We start from the raw sequence: 13,293 nt of genomic DNA on the forward strand, positions 1-13,293 counted from the left end.
TGCAGGAATTACACAGGTAGACCAAACTGAGGAATGCGAAAGGAAAACTTGCTTTGAAGGTCTGTTTCCTGGATACTTTAAACAAGGAAAGAACTGTATTTTATATTTGCCTTTTTTTGTTCCAGTCCATTTATTTCCAAGAAGGTTTGGGGTTTGATTAACAGGAGTATTTGTACCTGGTTCTGGATGACTGTCACTTTTCTCCTGTTCACAGAAATGCTTTGAGGGTATTACAGATTCTGCCAAATCAGCCTCTTCTTTTCCACATGAAGCCACCCCTCAGTATTTCAGCTCTCAGAAAGAAGAGACCAATGACTAATAAACCCACCAATCTCAGCTACCCTAACTAGGAAAGCAGTGGGTGTTTCTCCAGTGCACTGCTATATAATTTAGTGTAGTTCTACGTTTTGTTTACTATCACTGGTTATTTGCAAATAAAAATCAAACCCTTGTGTAGTTATAGAATAGTAAGGTTTTGTTTGTCACCAAGCTGACCTCTACTACTCTACTCCCCTCATCTTATTTCTGCCCCTCTCTTTGCTTCACACAACTGCTCATCTCCCACATGCTCTGCAGATGTTCACACCAGAGTGTCAAACAGTTATTCTCAAGTGGGTTTTCTAGAGACTATTTTATATTGTGGTTTTTCCTTAGATAAAGATAAAGCTGAAGACTGCTTTGTTCCCATTCTTTAATGCAGGCAGGGATGAGCCCCACGCTATTGATCTTGGGTTCTCTGGTGAGGCTGGCTGGAAACGACAGAAACATGAATGCTTTGGCATTTTGTTAAGCTTAATATAGATTGACTTCTTGAACCAGATTTTGGATTTAGAAACTGAATTCCAAAACAATGTCCAGGCCTGGTATCCCATGCAAGCTCTACCAACTCAAGACAGAGTTTAAATGTATCAGCAGTTTCCCTGCTTCCATCCCCAGCTGGTTTTCTAATGTAAATCAGAGACACCAAGGGATAAAGCAGTACCACCTAAAATACAAATGAAAGGATGTCCAAGTTCATGTCCATTTGGCTGCTCTTTTTACGATTGTTATTACCCTTCTTGAGCAAGGAGGTTGGACCAGATGAGCCAGTGTGGTCCACTCCAAGCTGCTCCTTTCTGTGGTTCCATGGAAAGCCTTCCAGAATGAACACTTGGTTCACATTTACTCTCAATAAATCATAAATCACCACAAAGAGGAGACCCCCTCGGAGCCAAACCTCCCCTCAGCCCAGCCCAGGCTGACTTACTTGTGGGATTTTTTTGCATTTGCTCCATCTGGTCCCTTCCCACAGTCGTAGGCCTGGATGGTGAAGGTGTAGTCCTTCTGCAGCTCACAGTCCAGCTTTTCCTTCGAGCGGATTATTCCCTCACCAGTGGATTTATCCACTACCACTGCTTCAAAGGGAACATTCTGCCCGTGGATTTTAAACCCACAGATCTCACCTACAGAGCCAAAGCAAAGACAGGTTACAACTGGTCAACACCATGACGAGTTTTTAAAATAAATGACCAAATATTTTGCAGCCAGGGGTTTGTGAGGGTCTGTGGACAAAGCAAGAGCACTGTGCTTTAAAATGGGTGAATTCTGGGAACTTTAGTAAAAAGAAGCAAACGTCTGCCTTCCAAGCAACTTGTTTACTTTGCATCCATTCATGCAGGAGTAAAAAAGAGAAAAAGAGAAATGTAGACAGGCATTTCACAGGAGTACTTGAGACAGCTCTAGGGCAAGAGTAGATCTTATGTGAGCATACAGCCAAGGCCACTGGTAATATCTTCTATGCCAAGCTACTGGCAATAGCTGGGCAGCTGGTTCACTTTGACCAGAGCAAGAGGTTAAAATGCACAGTTACAAGTCAAGGGATGAAAAGGCTTCGAGTACAGGTTCAGCACCATAATTACAGAAATTCTGTCAACAGATCAAAGGACAAAGTCTTCCTGTGCAATGTACCTGGCTAAAATCAGGGAATCAAAATAAACTACTGAATGAGAAAGGTAGAAATACCAACTTCTCAGGCATCCATTTCAACAGCTGTCTGCTAACACAGGCCAAGTGTTAGCCAAGGAAGCTCTCAGGGAATGATTTAGGCTTTCCTTCTATTCAAACTCTTCACTCTACAAACTTGGAAGAGAAGTCCCCAGCACAGCACTTTTACCCACACCTAAGCCTAAGGCTGCACTACGAGATTCCAGCTGGCACAGTTGGGAAAGCCCAGCACACAACAAAAGCCACTCAATAAACTGTTTGACCACCTACACCGTGTTTTTACCTCTGCAAATTGTTGTATTTTGATGGGGATTTTCTTACACCAACAAATCCCACTAGTTTGCTATTACATTGCAGTGGTTTCTTAGTACCAACAACACACTCCTAATGAAAACATGTCTAGAGGTATTCAAAAAAAGGGGGTTGATTCATATTTAAACCACTGAAGTCAGTCCTGAAGGGTGTGTAGTGCAGGGAAGGTGCTGTAATGCTTCAGCACTTCAGCATTACTTCACAAAGCATGTGGAAAACTTCAGCTGTCCCAAAGAAGTGAAAATATTAAAAAACGCTAATTTTCCCCAAACTTCTTCAGTGTCCACACAACGTACAACAACCCCAAATGGTTCAAATGGATGTCTGATTTACAGATATTTCTAACCAAGGGTTTGGTTACATAACACTTTTTACAATATATTTTAAAATAGAAAAAAACTGGGAGAATAAATGGGACAAAAGAGCATGACAGGATCTTCTGTTTCAGTGCTGATTCCCCATTTCATAATCAAAGTTAGTAGGTTAATATTCATAAAAGGGATAGAAAGAACCCTTTATCACCTTCTTTGGTGACTGTCACCTCAAAACTCTCTAAAGGGAAAAAAGACAAACCCAAGTCAGTAACAGGAAAGGTTGAATGGGAGCAAATAAGGAAAAGGCAAAGATGCACACATTACACAGAAAAGCTTTGGAAAAACTGTATTTTAAAATTCCAGTGGTGATCTGCTGCAACAATTTTAGTTTTAGTTATGTTAAATATGACTTAATCATTTAACTCCAAGTTTTCATTTGCAGAATTTTGAAATATTTCATATGATCAAGGCTTTTTTTCTCCTTTTCTTTTTTTTTTAATACCATCTGCTAAACGAGATATTTTCAAAATTGCATGTTGGGATTTTTTAGAAGTATCAGTAGAGATTCTGCAGGATCCTTTTCAAAGCTCCACACATATTCGTGCTTTAAATTAAAAATTCCTAACCCCCACAAAACACTACTCTGCATCCCAGAGTAGGAAGAGGAAAATAAAGGATGTGGCTGGGAAGTGGTTCTGTCTAGGGGTGGGGGAAGGAGGACTGAAGCCCTGTTACAGGCACATCAAAAACCCAGGGAAACATTTCCAACATCTGGCTACGAGAGCCTCCACTGCACCCTCAGAACAGAACACATTCAGCTGTGTGCAGGCAACAGACAGAACAGTTCTGTTTCAAATGGAACAGGAATTCAGTTCCTTGATGCACATTAAGGGGAAATCCCTGCTCGGGAGCTTCAGCCATCAGACTGACTCCAGGCACAAACAGTAAATATACAATAAAAAATGTAACTGTCCTTTTTTTTTTTTTTTTTTTTTTTTTATTCAGCAAAACCACTTAGGATCAAATTCTAACATGATTCAATTTATAATGTAGAAAAGATTCACTGAGGAATGAGAATGGCTGGTCAGTGTCTTCTGAAGCAGATCTGTAACATGATGGTGCAGAAGACTGACTCCATCCTGTTATTGGATGTTAACATGCCAGGCAGTCTGAAAAGGCAACCTGCCATCTCTATATTCCCTCTCTTTTCAAAAGTGTGTCATTTCACATTTAAAACCACGCAAATAACCTGAGAAATAAACAGCTATATAACCCCACTTATTTTTGCACACCTGAATTTTAGGATCCTACTCACAGCACAGAGTGAGCAAAGCAATAAAATGTTACTTTTACTTGCCCCACAGTTCATCTACTACAAAGCATCTAAATGAACTCCTTTCGAGATGTTTCGACACGCTCCAAATTGAAATAAAGCAAAAAAGCTCTACTTAAAGTATTTTAAACCTGCAGACAGTTCAGAAGTTTCACAGCTCAGCTAGAGGGCACAATTAATTAAAACACCCAGCCCTTTGAAGCATGAATAAATTTGATTCCTAAGTAGGAATAGAGCAGGCAGGGCTGAAGCAGCCATTTAATCCTGAGCAGTGCTTTGTTTTGGTGTGAAATACCCCTGGGCTCCTCACACTGATGGCCCAGGAGGGGCTGGACAGCAGCAGTGGGGCAGGAGGTGGGCACAGGGACAGGGCTCCTCTTCCAGGAGTGCCCCATCCAATGGCACACAAACTGCCCCACATCCCCACAGCACTCTCCTTCCACATCTGTGCAACCCAAGCCCAACAGTCTCCTACTGAGAACTTCTTTACAATGTTCATGTGCCAGAATTTAATTTATTTAAATCCACTGGTCTGCTGCTGTTTAAGAAATACCTATTTTTGAAAGCAAAAATACATTGTTTGTACAAATACATTCTGTTTTTAGAATCTGCAGTTGATAAAAATGTCCATTTAATGAAAGCAGGTTTATACAATTAAGATCAACCCAAAAGGAAAAGTCTCATTTAAGAAATGCTTTGGCAAATGTAACAAAATATTTGAAGATACTCACAGTCCTTTCCTGAAAACATTCCTATCCAAGAGGTATAAAACTACCATTCTCAGAATTTGTTCAATGCTGCTGAACTACCAGCACCTACATTTAAAGCATTAAGAACTGTAAGAGGTGATTCATGTTCTCCTCATTGCTGAGAACACAAGTCAGGCTTCCCCTTCCTTTTTTAATTAACAGATTTTGTGTATGCCAACACAAGCCTCTCGTTTGGCAGTGGAAGTTTTCTGTACACAGACAGCAGCTTTTTCTCCAGTTAAGGCAGAAGAGCCTCTGCCATATGTACCAAATACATGCAGAAGTTTGAATTTCAGAGCTTTAGCATTATCTCTCAACTTCTGAATAGCAAATTTACCATTATCTTTAATTCCACCGGAGATAATTACAGCCTTATGATAATACAACAAAACTGTTACTTTAAGCAGTGCCTCAAGAAAATTGTGATCAAACTGCCATAAAATTGTAGCACTGAATGCAGTCAGCTGCTGAACATTTCAAATGGCTCTTAATTTAATTTAATCAATCTCCTATCTCTTCCTCCATAGAGCCAGGCTAAGCAATGCTCCCAAAAATGGCTCATGCCACATCCTTCAGGTACTTCACTAGGATTTGTAACTCTCAAATTTTGCTTAACCAAAGAAATTTTGCTGCAAATATCCAATTTAAGCTTGTGTTATCCACCACAAGTAATTCAAATACCTGCAGATGCCTGATGGCATTCTTCAAACACATCTAACACTGTCAAATTCAAAAAAAGACTTTCCATAATACTGCATCAAATTATTGAATACAGTATTCCTAAACAAGTTTTCAGAAAAAATCTGCTAGAAATTTTTAAGAAAATTGTCAATCCTATGTTCAAAGTGAAGAATTAGACAACACTTGGCAAATATCTCGTGTATCATTCTCTATATTCTTTGCTAGAGGAGAAAAAGCCTTTTCTTCAGCCAGAGGAAGTTGTTCAGTTTTTAAAATATCCTGGACTGTTAAGCAAACTTATCAAAGACATGCAATTCCTAATTCTTCTAATTAGTATTTTCACTCTATTAAGACACAAAAAACGTTCAGGAAACCAAAACTCTCTTCAGAATGGTAAGAAAATCATTGTTTCAGAACTCCCACGTTGAATGCTGTGAAATGTGGAATCCAGAGGATTGAGGAAAAAGACAGACACTATGAAAACAAAACAAACATAAAACAGCAGAAAAATTACCAGGTAGACATGAAATTGAGAGAAGCAAAGTACTTTCTGGTTTGGATACCTGGATACAGCTGCAAACCTGAAATAAAGCACTGGTCCATGCACACACATTTCCTGGGATTTCAAAGCTTTGCAATGTTATGCTCCTGTTAGGGAGAACACACTGACACAGAACATTTGCCCCCCCAGAAAGCATTCCCACACCTGCAAACAGGAATGGATGAATTCCTACCTGCAAAACGCAGAGGGGCATCTTTGTCCAGGGCTATTAAAGGGGGGTCCAGGAGCACTGTGTTGTCATTTTCTGTAACTATGCCATGGTAGGTGGTTTCAATCCATGGCTTATGCTTGTTAACTGAAAGGAAAACAAAGGACAAAGTCAAAACACTGCAAACTGATCATACCTGTAAAAATGCTTTATAAAACTGATTTCAGTATTTTCCTTTCCCAGAATGCTGAAACAAGATTTTAATAAACTAAAAGGTTTGAGACAAAATCCTAAGTATATTCAGAAGAGCTGAGTGTCCCTGTAGGCATTCCAAAAGTAACTCAGAGAATTTAAATTAGTTTCTAACTATGCTGGGATTTAAAATGCCCCTGAAGTGCAATTCAAAAAGCTGCTAACAGTGATGGGGAGCTGCTGCCACCAGTGCCAAGTGTGACTCCAGCAAAACCTCAGTCAGCACCACACGGGGGAAGTCTGACCAACACAAAGCACCAGGATTTGCTTATGCTCAGCTTCCCCCACCATGGAAAACCTGGGATACAGCTGGTGGACTGTTTCTCAGAGCATGAAGACTTGTTCTCCTGTCAGCTTCTTGTCCTGTATGGGGGGTTTCACTATCATAGAGAAAACAGGTGGGAAAGAGCTCAGACTTCATTTCTTTAGTGCTTGTTTGAAGAGACTGGGAAACTCCACTAAAAAAAACTCACACGAGAATATCCTTTTCACCTCTGCACAGAGGAGCCTCAAACTGCTCACCTGAGCCTGTCTCAAGATGACTGGTCCTCCTCTGCTGCAGAGAAATGCAGTTATCTTTCCCTGCCAGCCTCAAAAAGAGTGTTTGCTACTACATCACTAAAGATGTAAGATCAAACCACATTACCCTACTAGGCTGCCATCTACTTGTGACAATCCAGCAGGAGAGTCCCTTAATTATTCAATATTTAGCTTTATGTTCTGATGCCCAGCTCAGTGGTGGAGTGTGACTGCCTGACTGGCTCCTGGATGTTAAAGTTTCCTTCATTTTCCCGAAGGCAGTTCTGGAAGACTGCATGTATCCAGCTGCTTAGAGCCTACTGAAAAACACCCTACAGGGCCTGAAAACTGCTCCTTCCCAGACAAAAGCAAGGAATCCTCAGCAAACGATGCACAGTGAAATATAAGAAATGCTTTGCTAGAGGTTACAACAAACAATTCCATAGGCCACATCACCGAGGTTTTGGTCTGCAGGAGATCAAGAACTTAAACCTTAGGAAACACATGTCTGTGAGATTACAGCAAAATACACACTCCAGCTTGGACACCAGCACACAGCTCAGTCCTGCTATTGCACCCCCAAGAATTATATAAGCACACTGTCAAAACAGGCAGAGATGGAAGGCTAACCCAGACTCCTGAATCCTCCCTCTTCAACAGCCTAAAATGGGTTCATGTCATGTGCCATACACTCACCTAAGGGGAATTAAAAAACAGCAATAAAAGGACACTTCAATAGATGATTAAACCTAGAGAACTCATACAGGAAACCATAATGCTCCCAATATGCTTTTATCTGCAATCTTTTACTAGTTAGTGGGAACAGCAGACAGGATATATCATCTTCATCCATAACAATGCAGCAAGAGAGAACTCACAAGGAACTGTTCTCATGCAAACTGTGTTTAATTACTCCATGTGGTTTTATTTAATATGGCAACACTCTCTTTACTGCCTGGGCACTCTCACAGAGGCACACTTCAATCTGCAGCACACCACAGAGGCAGTAAATGCCAGGCACAGGGTTCTGTTCACCCAGGGCAGCTCAGTGCTGCAGCACAGGAACAAACTGCTCCTGCTCACACAGAGTCCTCCCTCCCAGGGAAGGTGCCAGGAACTGCTCAGGTGAGAGGTTCCTGTGGAATGCTCACCCACAATCCCACCCTGCTCTCAAGAAAACCACCTCACCAACACAGCTTTGGCTTCAGGAGCACCAGGAGGTCACAGCTGTGCGTTTTTCTGTCAGTGCATCCGGGACAGTTATACCTCAATTGAAAATCTGAGTCCTTTCATCTGTTCCTCTCCATCCTTGCAAGGATGTGGTATAAAACACCAGAACAGATCTCTGCCAGAAAAAACCCTCCATCTCCATTCTAATGCTTCTGAATGTGGATTACAAAAATACTTAGGGTTTTTTTTAAAGTTCTGAGAAACCTTCTCCTAATTTAGCAACCTCCTAAATCCCACTACCGCTGGGTAGGGAGTTCTATAAAACCTTGAAGTACTGAAACCACATATGAACAGAATTATGAGTATGCTGAGCATCTGCAGAGTCTAGCAAACCTTCAAACAACAGGCCCAGTTGAAAGCAAAGTCATGTCCTTTTATTGTGCTGCAGACAATAAAATCATAAAGCTTAAACCCCTTTGTGTTCAGGAAGGCTAAAACATCACTAGATTTTAAAACACCAAGCTTAAATCCCTTTGTGTGTATGAAGGCTGAACATCACTGGATTTCAGAACACCAAACTTAGTGCTGAACATCCAGGAAAGGCCCGTTATCCGTATCTGTGATCTACTGACTTCAGCAGAACCACACACTGGAAGGAGTTCTCAAGCTAGCATTTGAAATATGAAGTACAGCTTACAAGCAAAACATCACTGCTTCCCTTCAGTCAAACTGAACCGAGTATTATCCTGATCTCAGCTGCTGAAATAGCATTAAATGCTAGACTGAGAAAAGAGACAAAAATGTGAAGGGGTAGTTTAATCGTAACAAAACTCCTGCGATCTACAGAAGTTGCTCAAAGCCAGACTGGTAATTTCAAACCAGAAGAGCAGCCTATTCCAAGCTTGACACTAACCAAGTGCCCTGAGCTGTTAATCTCTTGCCATTTAACCGGGATAAACTACACTGGTTTCCTTGAAATACAATATTCACACTATTTGTAAGCACCTCCGCTGGAATCTGCCGTAAATCCCAAGGAGCATTTGATCCAGTCAAGTGTGGGGAGCCGTGCTGGCAGCTCACAGACCTGAGCCTGGCCTTTAGTGGGCACACAGAAATGCCGAGGCACTTCCCAGGTGTTACCCTGAGTGCAGAAAGTCCTGCCCAGCCTGACAGATCGGCGGGTGAGCACCTCCCAGCTCTGCTCCTCGGCAGGTCCTGCTGCTGCAGGGGAGGAACTGCACTGGTGCCCCCAATACCCAGTCTGAAAACACCAGCTGCCCCAGAGAAAAGTGCCCTGAACCAGCACAGAACACCTGACTGCTCTGCAGCAAAGGGAATGCTCCTCAAAGCAAAGATCCCTCCTTCCCAAGAGCCACTTGGCTGATGCTGCACAACACAACCCAGCAGATAACCAGCACAACCCTCTCCTGTGCCTAAAACAATTAATGAATGCAAATGAACGGGTAGGCAGGGCAGCCGGGATTGGGGCTAGCGTGGAAACTTTAATCAGAAGTTATTAAGACAATCAGATTAATTCACTTCTGCAATTTGAAAGCAAATATTAAAATTAAATGTACTTAACACAAGTCCTCAGAAAGGACTTTGATATCTCCTTACAAGTGGTCAGAAGTTTATTTGACTTAAATGGGATCTGGCACCTACAGGACTGAAGATTTAAACACACCTCATCCAGAAAGGACTGGAGCTGGAACACTTTTTCTTCTAGTAACTATTTCTAATAGAGAGTGCTGTCTAGCCATGCTGCATATTGTTAGAACTGAATCAAGATGATTCATGTCAAAATAAAGTCTTCAGAATTAACTGGTTAAACATATCAAACTCAATAACAAGTACTACAGTTTGAAAGCTATTTGTTCAATCTAGTGACACTAAACAGAAAATCCTCATTCTGAAAATATGGTACCTTTGAGACCTCATAAAAAATTACTAGAAAAATTCATAAAAAGAGAATTATATACTCTGTTAATGCAGATGAACTGCACTTCATCTGCAGTAGATTTACTAGTAAAGTTCTTTACTTGTCCTGAAGGTCTGACAAAAACTGATTACTGTGTATCTTTTATTATCTTCCTCTCCATGCAAGAAATTACAAGGATGCCTCTCAGTGAGACAATAAAACCTTCAATGCGTCTTACCTTGAACATTTAATTTAGTACAGTTCTGATGAAATTTCAAGCCATATCATTACAAGAACAAGTCTGTGTAGTACCTAACCACAGAAAGGCACAGTCCAGCCAAGGAGTGAAGAGGTAGACAATAGAATGTGCCTCCTCCACCCCCAAAGTAAAGCTGAATAAAGGCAGGTGCAGCACGGCCTGATTCCAATGTGTGCTCTGCCCTGCCCTCCTGCCTCCAGGAGAAAAGGCCCACGACTAACCTGGGACAGATTTAACCTGAAATAAACCAGTGGTAATGAAAAGGGGCATTTGTTTATTTAACTGGGTCTTCTCAAACCTAGAACTTTACATTACAAACTACCACTGCCACTGCTGGGAATGGCAGGCAGCAGCCAAGGGTGAGGAGTGAACCCAGGAATGCCCAGGAGATGCGTCAGGACAGGGATTGAGGACAGGCACCATCACCCTCTGCGGCTCCAGGCTGAAATTCATCCCACTCTCACTGCTCTGCCTTGGATTCCTGGCCACAGTTAAGGAGCACTTGTAACACCTCTCTGGAAGCTCTATGCCATACACAAGATAACATTTATAAACTATCAGCTGCCCACACTATCAGCCTGGACAATTAACACTAATTCTTCAAACACCACATCCAAACCAGTGGCTGAAGGGATTCAACAAGGTTTTATTAAATTGTATTTTGCCTAGCGAAAAATCACTTGTTTAATCACAACTTACAGAAAGTTGCTCGTTCCCCACTGAATCAGTTGCCTAAATCTGATTTTATTTGTACAAAGATACGTGCAAGTTTTGCTGTAAGCCTGATGAAAGTAAGGGACATGCAAATGACTGATCAGAAACTATTTGCAGTTTTTACTATCCTCAACTGCAACAGAAGAAACATTCAGAGAACCAAAGACCTTAGACAGAGGATATACTGACCAAATTTGAATTTGGATAAAAGCCTGGCAGAGAAAACAAAGATTCCACCACAAAACAGTTTAAATAGGATTAAGACAACAAAGCCTTATTTTCAAGTGAAATTTAAAATGTTTTACACTAAACAGAAGACTGAAATAGAAAACACGAGCCTTTAACTACAAACACTAAATTAATAAATGTTACCTTAAATGTTGCTATTTATAGTGCAAGAGTGGAAACCCCTTCCCTTTTAACTGTTGTCGTATTTATAAACTTTGCTCCCTGGAAGGAAACAGTACTTAGAAACACAGCAAACATCACCCCAGCAGAGCTGGCACTTCTGGCTCTGCTTGTTGACTCCATTTAAAAACAGGGAAACCCACTGGGAGCAGTAGCTGCAACTTGTTTTCAATCAGATACAAAGCAAGTGAGATGAGACCTAATACCATAAACAAAGGACAGACAGACACTTCTCCAAAGGCACTGAGATTTCCAATAATCCCTTCTAAAGGCTCCTAAGGAGGTTTAGCCCCTACAGAAGCCGATGCGAGTCAATCAGGACAAAACAAATAAATTAGAGTGCAAAACAAGATTTATTTAAGAGCAAGGCTTCCGCCTCACTGAACTCTCCCATGTTGAGGAATCGTTTCTGTCTTTGACAACAGTGATAACTGCAGAAGTTTTTTCCTCTCTGCAGAACAATTCCAGAGGCACAAGCCACTTAGCTACCACATATTTGGGCTTCATGGCAGGAAAGAGTGCTCTACCCAGAATAGCAGAATTCTAACTTGTGGGATGCTCACACTGTGCAGAGCTGTGGACTGACCTGGGTTCAGCACCAACCCTTCAACTTCCAGGACACACAGAAGCCCATAAGCCCAGCTTCCTCCCTTGTCCTTAAAAAAATCTTTGCAATTATCTGCAGCTGGTGATTTTGTCTCTGCAAAATAATTATGACTTCAAACCAAAGATACATTGATTAAGTTTAGAGAAGTCTCAGTTGACAAATTTTCCTGCTAACTCAGCCCAGACAGCACAACCTGCAGCCTGGTAAGAGAGGAGAAGACAACCAGCACAGGAGTATTCCAAACACAGCGTAAACCATGCTTGCCCAGACCATCTCTCCTCCATTTCACAGCAGTGCATTATTTTAAATAACACATACAGAAAAAGAGATTAAAATTGTTAGCATGAACAGATGGCTGTATATAATGCTTTCCCAAGCACTACTGTAGAGAGGTCTAGTACTGGTTAATTTTCTCTCTTCTCAGTGGTTTCTTACTTTCATAAATACTTGGAGAACAAAAAAACCAGGACCCATAAATAGCCAAATTGTCTCTACATAATGCTTTAGGGCAGTGTTACATTTCCTTGCCTCTAGAAAGGAGAAAGAAACCTACCTAATCCCCAGCCCTCTATTAAAAATGCTGTTCCTGTGTCAAAAAAACATCTGCAGCAAGTAGTAGTAACAAAATGGTTTGTGGTTTGGATTGAAGACATCCACAGCACCACATAACTTCCTGAAATAATCACAGATCAGCAAAGCTTTCTCAAGATAGTATTATTTCATCAATACTCCTCCTAAATGACAGTGAGTGGGAAGGGCCCCAAGACAAGAGGTGCATTGCTCTGATCAGGAGCCGTGGCAGCAGTGGCTGTGAGCTGTGCTGCCTCCTCCTCCAGAAACTGCTCCATTCCACTCCCCAGCCAGCTCTGGCCAGAGAAATCCAGCAGCTTTACCCACAAACACGGTCTGGATGCACTGCCAGGTACTGCCTTCCCACCGCAACAAGCTTAGAAATATTTGGGTCAACTTGATCAATTACAAACCAAATTCGATTAGATTAAGAGTTCTGCACCAGCTGGACAGGAAAATGCCTCTTTAGAAGCCAAGATCACTCTCTGCACCCCTTAAAATAACGACAGGAAAGATGCTAGGTCACACCTGCTTTTTGTGCAAGACCACAGCCTCCAAACGCCACTTCCCTTTCATCATCAATAAAGAAACCACTTTTCACTCCCCTGTTCCAACGACAGGAACGGCAGAACCAGCAACTTCAACTGTACTTGGAATAAAAAGGAACTGGCAATACAGCACAAAATGGAAAGCCCACCATCCATAAATGCTGCCAAACAAATGCCTTTCCTAACAACAGGAAATGAAAATGAGTAGCCCTTGCAGCTTTCCAGGTGCTCTCCAGAGCTTACAGG

At 41.6% G+C, this 13,293-nt stretch overlaps 1 protein-coding gene across 6 annotated transcripts in view; it reads right to left on the minus strand.

Annotated features, from left to right (window-relative positions):
* CLSTN1 (calsyntenin 1) overlaps positions 1-13,293 on the minus strand; it is a 225,498-nt gene that overhangs the window by 210,639 nt on the left and 1,566 nt on the right. For 4 of the 6 annotated variants that reach the window (XR_010745250.1, XR_010745249.1, XM_066334543.1 and 1 more), the window contains exons 2-4: positions 6,107-6,229; positions 2,818-2,847; positions 1,247-1,442 (exon numbers count right to left, since the gene is read on the minus strand). Coding sequence is in view for 4 of the 6 variants with exons in the window: in XM_066334543.1 (XP_066190640.1) it covers positions 1,247-1,442; positions 2,818-2,847; positions 6,107-6,229 (349 nt within the window). In the remaining 2 variants the exon portion in view is untranslated. The remainder of the gene's footprint in view (positions 1-1,246; positions 1,443-2,817; positions 2,848-6,106; positions 6,230-13,293) is intronic. The other 2 variants (XM_066334545.1, XM_066334547.1) reach the window with 1 other exon arrangement.

This window comes from Sylvia atricapilla, chromosome 22 (assembly GCF_009819655.1).
Source record: "Sylvia atricapilla isolate bSylAtr1 chromosome 22, bSylAtr1.pri, whole genome shotgun sequence".
NCBI classification, from domain to species: domain Eukaryota; kingdom Metazoa; phylum Chordata; class Aves; order Passeriformes; family Sylviidae; genus Sylvia; species Sylvia atricapilla.